The sequence below is a fragment of the Rhopilema esculentum genome, unplaced genomic scaffold, assembly GCF_057945365.1.
Source record: "Rhopilema esculentum isolate cy_ngs unplaced genomic scaffold, ASM5794536v1 HiC_scaffold_31, whole genome shotgun sequence".
NCBI classification, from domain to species: Eukaryota; Metazoa; Cnidaria; class Scyphozoa; order Rhizostomeae; family Rhizostomatidae; genus Rhopilema; species Rhopilema esculentum.
In genome coordinates this window covers 455,823-468,207 of record NW_028300842.1, presented here as the reverse complement: position 1 = coordinate 468,207, position 12,385 = coordinate 455,823, and the positions used below count along the sequence as shown (strand labels likewise).

General features: G+C 36.5%; 2 protein-coding genes across 3 annotated transcripts; both read left to right on the top strand.

Annotated features, from left to right (window-relative positions):
- Positions 1–3,165: 3,165 nt before the first annotated feature.
- LOC148957384 (uncharacterized) lies at positions 3,166–5,564 on the top strand. Of its 2 annotated transcripts, XM_089115466.1 has the most exons (3): positions 3,166–4,282; positions 4,462–4,745; positions 5,016–5,564. In XM_089115466.1, the coding sequence occupies exons 1-3, from the start codon at positions 4,100–4,102 to the stop codon at positions 5,023–5,025; spliced, it is 477 nt and encodes a 158-aa protein (XP_088971592.1). In that variant the 5' UTR covers positions 3,166–4,099; the 3' UTR covers positions 5,026–5,564. The 2 variants fall into 2 exon arrangements, with proteins under 2 accessions (XP_088971592.1, XP_088971591.1); XM_089115465.1 differs by having other exon boundaries at positions 4,087–4,282; positions 4,462–5,564.
- On the top strand, positions 5,151–11,575 carry LOC148957383 (uncharacterized). Its single transcript, XM_089115442.1, has 4 exons — positions 5,151–5,558; positions 5,795–6,170; positions 6,484–6,655; positions 6,904–11,575. The coding sequence occupies exons 1-4, from the start codon at positions 5,151–5,153 to the stop codon at positions 7,025–7,027; spliced, it is 1,080 nt and encodes a 359-aa protein (XP_088971568.1). The 3' UTR covers positions 7,028–11,575.
- The last annotated feature ends 810 nt before the right edge of the window (positions 11,576–12,385 follow it).

Below are 12,385 nucleotides of genomic sequence, written 5' to 3'. Positions count from 1 at the left end.
AGGCCAGCTCGGTTAGGCCCATTGGGCACACGACAAGCGCAAAAAATAATGTTGGTAAATAATCCGGGCCAGTCAATTGGGCGCCCAGAGAACTTCTTCAACTCTAATTTGGGCAGTTTTGCACGAACCTTGTTGAACTTTGTGGAGGAAACGCTGCCATACATCGACTTAATTCATCTTTGTCATCATTTTCCGAAATCAGTTCCAAAATTTGCTCATCACCGATTTTTGCTATTATTTGAGAGACGTACCCTCTGTAGCCACCTCTGATTTTTCTTTTCCTTGAGATTTCTTCCATTTTCAAAAAAATTCACCATAGACAATATCTGTTTCGCTCGACGTGGACCATTTGTTAAGACTTTCGCCCATCTTTCGCTGGTTCTACAGATAGTTGTCGGTGTCCAAGAGAGAAGCCAAGAAAAAGAATCCTTTTAGCGTTCAGCAATCCTTATTCATCACATAATTCTCGTTTCTCTAGGCTTGAATACCGATACTACTGGTAATTTCACATGTTTTTATATGTTCCAACAAGGAATTAACGAAATATGAACCAATAACAAGCGTTCTTACAATTTACGTAAATTTTTCATGTGAAAACTTATAACAAGCACGGGTTGGATAATTATTAACTGCCCTCATTTTCACGAGGAGGAATTTGCATATAAACGTTAACTAAACAATACATACTGCGTAAAACAGCAATGATTAATTCCTATTTAAGCATTTGATAGTGCAAGCATATAACCACGTACTGTGGAATCTACGTAAACATGACGAACACGGAGCCATGCTGCAAAGCAAGGGTTACTAAATGGATAAGAGGGCAGGGAAAATCCACAGAAGCTTTTCATTTTTAAGAGGGTACAAGAAAAAAGATAGATCTGGATTCTTGGAACTGGGACAGCTGCAACCGTTAACTGAACAATATAGCTTGGCATATTGTTCAGTTGCAAACGATTTTAAATTAAGGTGTAAGAATAAAATAGTCAAATAAATCCACCAAATGAAATGCAATGAACGGATGACGAACAGCAACAGCCTAAGAGAGTCTGGAACAAATTTTCCTTCTGTTGCACGGTTATCAGAAATCAGAAACTTTTCCAATCGAAGGTACGAATAAAGCAATGTTAGTAGATTTCAAAATGCCAGCGAATATAATAAACTACTTCGTAAAGCCCAGAAAAATCAATTGTAAATCACAACAAAATCGCAAGATACATTATGTTTACGCTAGGAACAAATCTGGTTTGCCTCGTTGCTACCTGGTAACCAAGGCTAATCGCTGTTAGCCAATCAGCGGCCATATCCGGTTTAAGCGCGTATTAGGCAATTGTCCTTTAAATAAAAGGAACATTCAAATTTGTGGTTTGAATTGTTGCCATATCAATGATCCAGCTATTAATGTTTAAACTATAGACAATATTGAATGTAGCTGTCATTTCAAACACTGTTTATTTCTCAATGTCAGAGGATTTCATCAAAATGCTATATACTGATTTCTTTTGGAAATTGGATCCCTGTTGACATGCATGTTGGCCTGACAGTGCCATTTGTTTTTTCAAACGGAAATACAACTTACATTTAAATGGCTTTGAAAAAAGCAAACATTTAGTAAACTAAAGCTTTTCGTCTGACACTCTTCAGAGTTTAAAACGTCAGAAAATAGATCGAAAGCTCTACGCTTAGAAATATATATACACCCAGTTGTGGAGCAAATGCTGCCCGATAGCAGAGTCGCAGGTTTTAGTAGTAATTTTGGATTTGCAAGAGCAAGGTGGCTGTTCTCTTTAGGGATGTGTTTTGTTTCTAATATTAGATGGAACCTGTTGTTTTATCCTATCCTCCAATCTTTGGGTGGTGCGTCCTACGTAGCCAGAATCACACTGGCACGTAAATTCATAAACAACAGATCCTTTTTTTGTGGCAGGAACGCAGTCCTTTTGAATGGACGGAAGGGCCTTTTTTGTACTGTGAACAACACCTGGGTTAACCGCGAAGAAACAATTTGTTATGGCCTGTTTTATTTGGCTTTCAAAACGTAGGAAGCTGTTACCGATCCAGGGTAGTTTTAGACAGACCGGACACTTTTGAGGACCAAATTTTACGTCAGCTGAGAAATTTCCTATCTTCTCCTTAATGTAAACTGAAATAACATTTTCTGGATAGCCGTTCTCCAGAAAAATCTTAGTTAGTTTTTCAAGTTCCGAGTCGAGTTTAGACTTGGAAGAAATTAGCCCTATGTGTAAGCGTTTTGATGAGGCTGATTTTTCTTTTTTTTGGGCAAAACGAACTCCATCGAGTGTATAACCCCGAAAATGTGTGTTTACGGTTTACACTGGTGAGAAATCCAGTGTCAGATTTTTCAACCAAAACATCCAGAAATGGCAAGGAGTTATTTTCTTCCTTTTCAAATGTAAAATGTAGGGCTGTGTGAAGACCATTAAAGGTATTATGAATCGAAAAATGATTTTAACCTAATCGATAGAACTCACTTTGCTTATTCGTACTGTGGTATCCATTTGCTAAACTTTAATCGCGTTTATTCTGATAATTCACTCCAAACCCTCGATTTTGCTGCACTACGAACTTCAAAATGTGGCCTACTTCAAACGCGGTCAAACCGCTCTGCCCTAGTCTCCTGTGACGTAAAGTGTTTGACACATTCTCATTGCCTACGTAGCAAACAAGTCGTCAATACGACTACACCCACCATCAAATAAGCTTTGTTTCCTGAATTTTAGGTTCCAAAGTGCCCATATAACTAAATATACTTTTGAAAACGGAAACTGATCGTCCTTTGACTCATAACAACACCTCAGCAATGTGAAAAGTTATCGATCAACCTAATATTGAGTCAGGGTATGAACGGTAGCTCTTTCTTCGTAAACAAACCGTGCTTGTTAAAAACGTGTTTCGCTTTGTTTTCAGATTTATTTTAATTTACGTCTAAAGAGTCCAACCCCTATACTGACGTAATGTAAAATTGTTCGTTCACGTTGTTTTCTAGTACTTTGCTTACGTCATTAAAACGTTTTCACACAACAACTTACATATAAATATGAGGATATCCCGTCATTTCCAACATTGTGAAATAGAGGTTTCTAGGATAAGGTAAGGAAATTTACTACTTGAGCAAATAGGTTTAGCTGTGGAAAATTTGACATGGAAGAACAAAGTTCTAGAGGAGGAAAATATTGCTGCGCTGGCTTACCAAACAAAGAAACTTGCAAGAACAGTACTCAGATTCCAGGAGTTTCATTGCACTCTTTTTCTAAAAATCCTGCGATTCGCAAACAATGGACGAATTTTGTTCGACGATATCGCCTTGACTTCGACCCATCAGCCTATACAGCCGGCCCTTTTTTATGCTCGAGCCATTTTACAAGTGCATCATATACACGCGGGGTGGCTATGAATCTTCCAGGTTTTGATACTGAGAATACAAAACGATTTCTCAATCGCGATGTAGTACCGACCATTTATGAACATATATCGTCTAAAGCGCTGAATTCGGGAGAACCAAGTTGCAGAGAAAAACGAATGGCAAGTTCAATTATATTTATTTATTTTATTCTTCATTTTATTATCAGGTTACATTAGTTCATTTATTTAATTTTTTGGTTGTTCTAGTTTCCTTTGGTAAACTAAGGCAGGATTTAAGATCGGCCAATAATTTTTTGGTATAAAGCCCCTTTCCTATAAATATTTTAGGAAGGCTTACGAAACTAAATTGTTTCTACTGGGGGAGGGAAGGGGGGCATTGTCCGAAGACCAGGGTCGTTGACAGCAGGCTCGGACCCAGGGGTGATCTACAAAACTGGGCCCCCCGAAAAATTTTCTGTGGCCACGTCTCTAAGTCTCCCGGAGAACAAGGGAAACGCCCTTTTTAGGTACAATTGTTGAAAAAGGGGGCACAGGCCTTGGAAACTGGTTTGTTTTAGCGATTGTATCCTGTGTTTCTGTGCCTGTTTAATTGAAATATTTACTCGATCATAACTATCAACAGATTGTTAAAGAAGCATGCTCCAAAGATTTCCCCACAGAAAAATCTACGGAATGCAATAAAGCCGAGCCGGTTGAGACGGAAAATGATCTAGAGATGGTACTTCCTGAAGCAGATTTTGACGCGCCTCCTGCAACAAGAGACGTATACTGTGAAGTGAATTTAAAATGTTCGGGATGTAAGAGAAGCAAGAAAAAAAGGATTCTGTTGTTCAGAAAATACAAAAGAATCGCCACACGTGTTAAAAAGCTGCTCAACAAAAACAAAGAATTGAAGAAGGTACGTACACATTTTTAGACGACAGGAGTTTCTTGTAATTTCAAAACATGTTAGGAAAGAAGCTCGACAAGCAAGCACTGTTGTTTTCAAAAAGTCGATATAACAATAAATAAAACTTTCTATGTAGAATAATTGAATCTATTCAGAAATTTTTTAACAATATTTTAATTTCTGAACAGAAGTACAACAAATTGCTGAAAGCAAACGACCTAGAAAATGATGAAGTTGACTTTGGAACAGAAAAAGACAAAACAGAAAGCATGCTTGAACCCGGAGAGCAAAACTCTGAAGAATCTGATTTTGGCTTATCCGATGAATCTTCCGGTGAAAGCGAAGATGAGGGCATGGATGATGATGATGATGATGATGATGATTATGATATGGATGACAAAAGTGGTGATTATGATGATGATGATTACGATGACGATGATGAAAGAAAAAACATCCAATCAAACCGCATAAAGTATGTTATTTTTGCAAAAATATTTTGTACCTTTTTTAAGTTACTCAGTTCTTGTTGAAGCATTAGCAAAAGAAAAAATACGAAAAATGTCAATTTGCAGCACATAACAAATTTTCCCAGAATGACAAACTGAATCAATCCTATTCCTATGCACTCAACCAATTGAAGCCATAGATGAACGATCTAAAGAGCAAAAATGTTAAAAACTGTCAAAAATCAGAATTAGTTCATATTCTGCTGGTTAAACTTTTTCACTGCATCACTTTTTAGATTGATCTGAAAACTCCAGTGGCAGAAGAGCCCAAGTTCATTGTGTTTTGCAGTATGCTGATGCAACTATTTTCAATGTTCTGCTTCAAGTGCAAAGTTGGCAAACCTGATGTTGAATTGGTCAAAAATAGCACCATGATAACTGTAAATCAAAACTGTGATCAATGTGGAAAGAAGTCCTTTACTTGGCAATCGCAGCCATTCATGCTTGGACGTTATCCCGCAGGAAATTTTCTGCTCAGTTTTGGCATACTAACTGCTGGTGCCTCGATAAGCAAAATCCTTCTGCTATTTAAGCATATGGGATTAGCAGCCTACAAAGCAAGGACCTACTTTCTGCATCAGCGCGAATTTCTGTTTCCTTCTGTCCTACATCATTGGGCAAATGACAAAACGTTCTTGACAGAAGAGATGAAATGCAAAAAGGAAGTGACAATTTGTGGTGATGCACATTTTGATTCAATGGGGCACTCGGCAAAATATGATGCTCACACAATTTTCTGCAGGAATTTGAGAAAGATTGTTGAATTTGAACTTGTTTGGGTAAATTACTATGACTAACTCTTTTTTCAAGGTTATGTCAATAAATAAAACAAAAATCTATACAAACAGTGCAGGTTAGTTGAAGCAAAGTAGACCTTCTCAGCTCAGTAGATAAACCAAGTACACTACACCAATCAAACTTCAAGCTTACATGTACTTTTAAATTTCAGGCTAACGAAACAAAAGGAAATTCTTCCCAACAAATGGAATTACTTGGACTTCAAAGGTCAATCTAGAAATGCATTGATTCTGAGGTTCCTGTGTCGCAGTTTGTGACAGATAGACACAGAGGTGTTGCTAAATGGTTAAGAGAGGAACATCAGGCTATTAAGCATTATTTTGATATCTGGCATATTGCCAGGACTCTAACAAAAAAGTTAATAAAGGCTGGGAATGAAAATAACTGCCAAATTATTAACAAATGGACTGCAACCATTCGTAACCATTTATACTGGTGTGCAACATCATCAAAACAAGGTTTTAGCCAATTGATCATTGCAAAGTGGAAATCGATAATTAACCACATACAAGACATACACACTCACGAGGATCCATTATTCAATACCTGCATCCACCAAACATTTGATCGAAAAAGGAAATGGATTAAAAATGGTATGTGAGAGAAAACATAATGCCTACAAGAAGTATTTAGACTATCTGGCAATGAAATAACTTTAATTTGGTAGTTAGATAGTTTTTACATGTCAACAAGGCCACAGATCCACCCCTTCCTCCAGATATACATGGGGTTTATGGTACCCTTAGTCAGTTAGAATTCAAGTGTTGGATCCTTATACTAGCAAATATTGTTTATATACAATATTTAACAATATGTTTATATGCAATAATACAAGTAAAAGTTTCTGCACAAGAATTAAAAATCTGAAAACGTTCTTAAAGGTATTGTTTGCTTTTCTAATTTCAGGAACTACTGCATTTGACAAATTGAAACCTATACTGCTTGACACTAGACTTCTAAATGATATAAGAAGTATTTCAAGTGATGCTCAAACAAGTTGTTTGGAAGCCTTTCATGCCACACTCAATCATTGGCACCCTAAAATGATTCATTACCATTGGCTTGGAACCAAATGCAGGTATTTACATTTAAAATTAGAGATGGTGCAGCTAATAGATAATTTTTGGGACTATCATTCTAATTTTATTTGTTACTTGAGTGATTAAGAGTTGTTAGGCAGGTAAATGTGATTTCTAGACATAAAGCTGACAACATATGGAAACTAATGTTTTTTTCAATAAATGTTGCATTGCTGAAAAATATAAAACATTCAATCACAGCTCTAATCCATTCCATTTCTGAAATGTTTTCTCTTTATTTGCTTAGACACATACTCGCAATTTGTCATTTTAATGAGAATCTGTCAAGAGAGACCATGAAAACTGATGATGGGCAGGACATACTGGGAGTTTCGTTTCCCAAATACAAGCTTAGAGAAGAGGTTGTATAACCAGTCCTTTTTCCATCTATATATGGTAAGTTTTAATAAGGTTTAATCTTAGATCCTGAGAAAATGAAAGGCACTTTGAAAAAATCAGGTTTTAGATACTACAAATATATATTTTGTTTGATATTTACCGTAACACTTATTCCATTTACTTCAAGAGTAGGTCAGACCCTTCGCCAGATCCTGGTTTCAATTTCAAAAGAAGAAATGACCACTATCTTGGCACAACATACCGCAATTGCACCAAAGCAACTGAACTCCTAATTCAAGAGTCGTATTTCAAAGGAAGAAGCAAAGGAGAAGTTCAGGAAAAGATCCTTTGTGATCACAACATTGAATCCACCAGGTAATGTTATTTTGATAGTTTCTTCATCAAATACTTTTGCTAATTATTTGTACTTTGCTTATAAGCCCAATTATATAATAACTATTGGGGTAAGTGATGCAAGCTTTTTCTGTATTCGGAAATTTGATAAAAAAGTTTTGCCAAAAAGATTAAGGGTGTCCCTTGAATCTCGTGAAAAAGTTATGCAAATTTAAAAAAATATAAAAACTAACATCATGACAATAGTATTATCACTTTTTTAGCTCAACAGCAAAAGACCATGATGGAGCAGGAGGCAAAAAAGGCCAGAGGAACAGAGAAGAAGAAAACCAGAAAAACTGGTCACTGTAGAACATGTGGAGAAACTATGCTTGGGCACTCTAAGCAAAAGTGTGTCAGCAAATAATTCAGTCTAAATATATATATATACAAACAATTATTATGTTAATTTTTGAAATAAAGTACTAATTCATATTAATCCATGTTCAGATTACATATTTAAATTTTGAAATTGAACATGCTAAGAGTAACATATTATATAAGCACTGATTACAAACTATTACATATAGGCATAATACTACATCAATTTTCAATACATAAACACATATATTTTATTCAGAACATTAACAGAATTTTATAAGAAACCAGGCAATAACCTCCTATGTTGAAAGGATGTAAAGAGATTCTAGAATACAGCAAAAAATATAAAGAAAACATTTTTGTTTGTAACAATTCAGTGGAAATTGCCTGTTAATAATCATACAAAAAATCTATTTCAAGCAGCTATTTTGAAAAACATCAAGGAAAGATTTCTTATAAGAATACCAGATTGAGTGCGGTACAATATAATTCTAATCAGATCAAGTGATATGGGCTATGCTCAAAACGTCATTATCATACAAAGGGAATTATTCTCTTTAGGCAGAATCTAGGTAGCCAGTTTTTTTATTGTTGGTGTTATATTTTTCCCTGATAAAATCGTATAGACATGCAGTTAACAGTCTTGCTGTGTCCCAGCCAAGATAACCAAAGATCCACATCACCAGATTTCGGTAAGCAACTGCACGCAAATATCTGCAAAAAGTGCACTTTGTTACTTAGCAGACAGCAAAATGGCTCTCAACTAGTTTTGAGTAATTCTTTTCTGGTAATTTTTAAAAATTTGAATATATAATGTGAAATTATCAGTTCTCTTTAAAAATAAAATGTGTAGGATGAAAAGATTTTGAATAGGTAAGTCTTGCTTTAACAAACTTTAACCCTATAAATTTAAAAATACTCACTCATTCTCAGATATACCAGCATGTTTTTTATATGGCTTTCCATTTTTTTGCTTTAAAAGTGGACCAACAATTTTTAACACTTCTTTGTTAACAAGTGCCTTGAAGTCTTCATGTTCTGTAATGCAGCTTAGACTGTCGGAAAGTCCATCAAAGACCACTTTTCCATAGGCTGCATGGACCTCTCGGCAACAAGGATACTCTCTAGCACTAACTAGTCTTCCAACACTGCATTTGTTGCAAGCACACCTTAATGAAAATGCTATGATGATTACTTATCAAAAATAGAAAGAGAATAATAAACATTGCATTTCCAAATTCTGTTATGTAGCTTGTAAATAATGCTAAATTATAATAAAAACCTGCAAATAAGAAACACAAGGGAGAGTCCAAGTTGTTTCTTTTTTTGGGCCCACACTCTTCTAGCCTACTTTGCCAGGGTGCATTCCTAAGTGCCCAAAGATTTTTGGCCTACAGCCAGGTTTTTATTCGGCGTTCAGCGTGCAAACCAATAAAAAAATTGTTTGCGTACTAAAAAGTTTCGTTAGTTGCCATGCTAAACATGAAGCCATGTACATAGTTAACGACTCCTACACCACAGTTTTCTTTAATAATCAGTTTTCTATGCCTGGCGCAACAATGTTTGTTGTTTTACTAACTGCTTTTATATTTTCGGCGTACCTAAACAAATGCCCCGGTGGACCTTCAGCGTACAGTTGACATAGAATGCACCCTACTTTGTAAACTTTGAAAATATACATACGATTGGCAATCCAGTACTGCTTATCAGCCTACCTCGTTATATCATTACTACTGCAAGATACTGCTGTAAGAAGCACTACTAACTTACTAACAACTAGTATGTGAAATGCGTAAAGGGGTCTGTACTTTGCAAATTAGAGAGATCACAGTCGGTGGGCGATAGTAAAAGAAATGCTTTTGACACTCGTTTTCTGATCCGAAGCTATTCTCGTCCTTGTGTGTGTTGTCGAAAGAAAATAATATAAATTGGCTCTGAAATGATAGTTTGATAGAAATATTAACTTACCATTCATTTAAAGCAACATTCCTTTCAAAACGATCACGAAGTTGCGACGGCCTAATGCTATCTTCGTCCTCGGCCTGATCAATCCCCTCATCATCAGCTCCTTCAGATTCATCGCTATTGTCTGAGGCCAAAGGCTCGTACTGATATGGCATGAAAACAGCGCCATAAACCTTTGCAAATCCTTCTTCGTCGCTAGATTCATTTAAAGTGGCATTATTTGATTCAGTTATACTTCAGTTATACTGTATTCCACTTAGGCCGCACCATTTGGCAAAAATGTGTCAAACGCTAAATTCAAATTGATAAAACCAAAATATTATTTGCCCAATGCAATTTTTAGTTGCATTTTCGGAATTAGCGATATCAAAATGGTCTAGAAACAAGGGGAAAATTTTCGATTCATAATACCTTTAATGAAAACTGAAATAACATCCTCTGGATAGCCGTTCTCCAGAAAGATCTTAGTTAGTTTTTTCACTGCGCTACTTAAAATGTAATACAGAAAATTTATTCAGTGGTCTTGCTTCATGCTGTCTATCATATCAACATTGTCTTCAATTAAAAGGCGAGCAATAGTTGGTCTTCACGCATTCTCCGACATCGATTATGTGTCCATGATTTCCAAGAAAAGGGAAAAAGTCATTCTGAAAAGCAATGTTAAAGCGCAACGAATTCGTGGGCACTTTTGCAAGGCTTGGAACATATGTCCAGCCCATCCAAATGCTATCGAGGTCCTGGAGAGGTTTACATGCTTTCTTTACGGTTTTTCAACAACTGTCACCAAGGCCAATGGCGCCTGCTCAAAGAGTTTCTGGAAGATTTTTAAAACTAAAGGGAAAGTTGTTGACCTTAGTTTGATGCAACCGTGTGTTGCCAATCTACAATTGCAGATAGCTAGATCAGCTTATGCTGCAAACATTTACAGGAATGCAGATCAGTTGCAGTTAAGCATTAGCAGTCCAGTTGATCATGGTTGGGATGCAGCCCGTAAGGCATCGTGGAGTAAAGACATATAAGTAGATAAAAATGCCGAGCTGCTTCTAAATACCAATCAAGATGCTGGAGAAGACAATACTGACTAAATGAATGACAATTGCTTTGAGGATGATTATAGCAATGACTCTGATGACAACGGATACTAGAATGTTTATTCAAAACAACTTTAAATGTTTATTAGCCATATTATATTGCCTTTTGACATAATCTTTTTTAAGCTTTTAAAGCAAATCTATCTGTGCAGCAGATTTTACTCTAGAAATATTGAAAACGATAAATAAACGATTTCAGCATGAAAAAGGGACCAACCTTCGAAATCAGTATATCGAAATTGATGAGAATAAAAAATTTACAAACTTTTTTTCAACATTCAAATTTTGATGAAAACGAGGTTTGGACATGAAATAGAGGCTTCCTGGTACTGAATTTACATTTATAAAATAATTTTTTGAAATCAGCACATCAAAATTGATAAAAATTGATTCATTTACAAACTTTCGTTCAACGTTCAAGTTTGGACGAAAACGAGGTTTGAACGTGAAATAGAGGCTTCCTGGTACCGAATTTCTCCGTATAACATCGATTTTCGTAATCAGCGTATCAAAATTGACCAAGTAGAGTTGGTCTTGCAAATTTCCTCGATGGGTGATGATACCCCCCCTTCCTCGCCTGGTCTATTGCAACTTGTGCAGTCTGTGACACCAATGGAGGTCGGAGAAACGGAAAAGCCGTGCGATACTACAGCTGAGAAAGTATGTGAAAACAGTCAACCAAAAAGGGAGTTTTGCCCTTCTGAAATTAAGCTGGATGCACTGACGAGCAAACAGGAATCAACTGTGAGAAAATTGCTTCACGCAGAATCGCAATCATTTTCCACAAATGAGTCAGATATGGGGGGGGGGGGGGGGTGCAAATGACCTAAATTTAGAGATACAGGTACACGACAAGACTCCAGTGCAAATGAACTACATCTCAGTACCTCTTCCTCTGTACACCAAAGTCAAATCATACATCGAAGACTTGCTAAATAGAGAATTCATCACCCCATCCAAATCTTCATGGTCATCACCGGTAGTTTGCGTCTGGAAAAAGGATGGAAGCCTCAAACTCTGTGTCGACTACAGAGGTCTCAACAGTAAAACAATGAAAGATAGACATCCTTTGCCTCATATTCAAGAAACACTACACAACTTAGGAGGCAAGCAATGGTTTTCTGTACTCGATCAGGGAAAAGCATATCACCACGGTTTTTTAAGTCCTAGTGGGTACGAATACCTTTCAGACTCACAAATGCCCCTGCAGCATTCCAACGCCATATGGAAAATATATTGAGAGATCTTCAAGACGATATTGTGATTCAGTACCTCGATGATTTGATTGTATCTAGCCACATGTGTATCTAATTGTTGTATCTAATCCTTCTGTGTTAGTCACGTGTGTACAGTGCTTCAACAACTAAGGGAACATGGAATCAAGCTAAAAGCAAGAAAATGTGAGTTGTTTAAGCGTGAAGTGCATTTTCTTGGTAGAAAAGTGTCCGGAGTGAGTTATTGCATGGATGATAGTAGTAGATCGAAGCTTTCACAAGCTTACTAGACAAAAGGCCTATGTGAAGGACACTTACTTGTTACTACTTGAAGTAAATAAATAAATTTTGTGGTATTTCCACCCAACACAACGGCCTGCACCCAGTTATCAGGCTTATTGACATG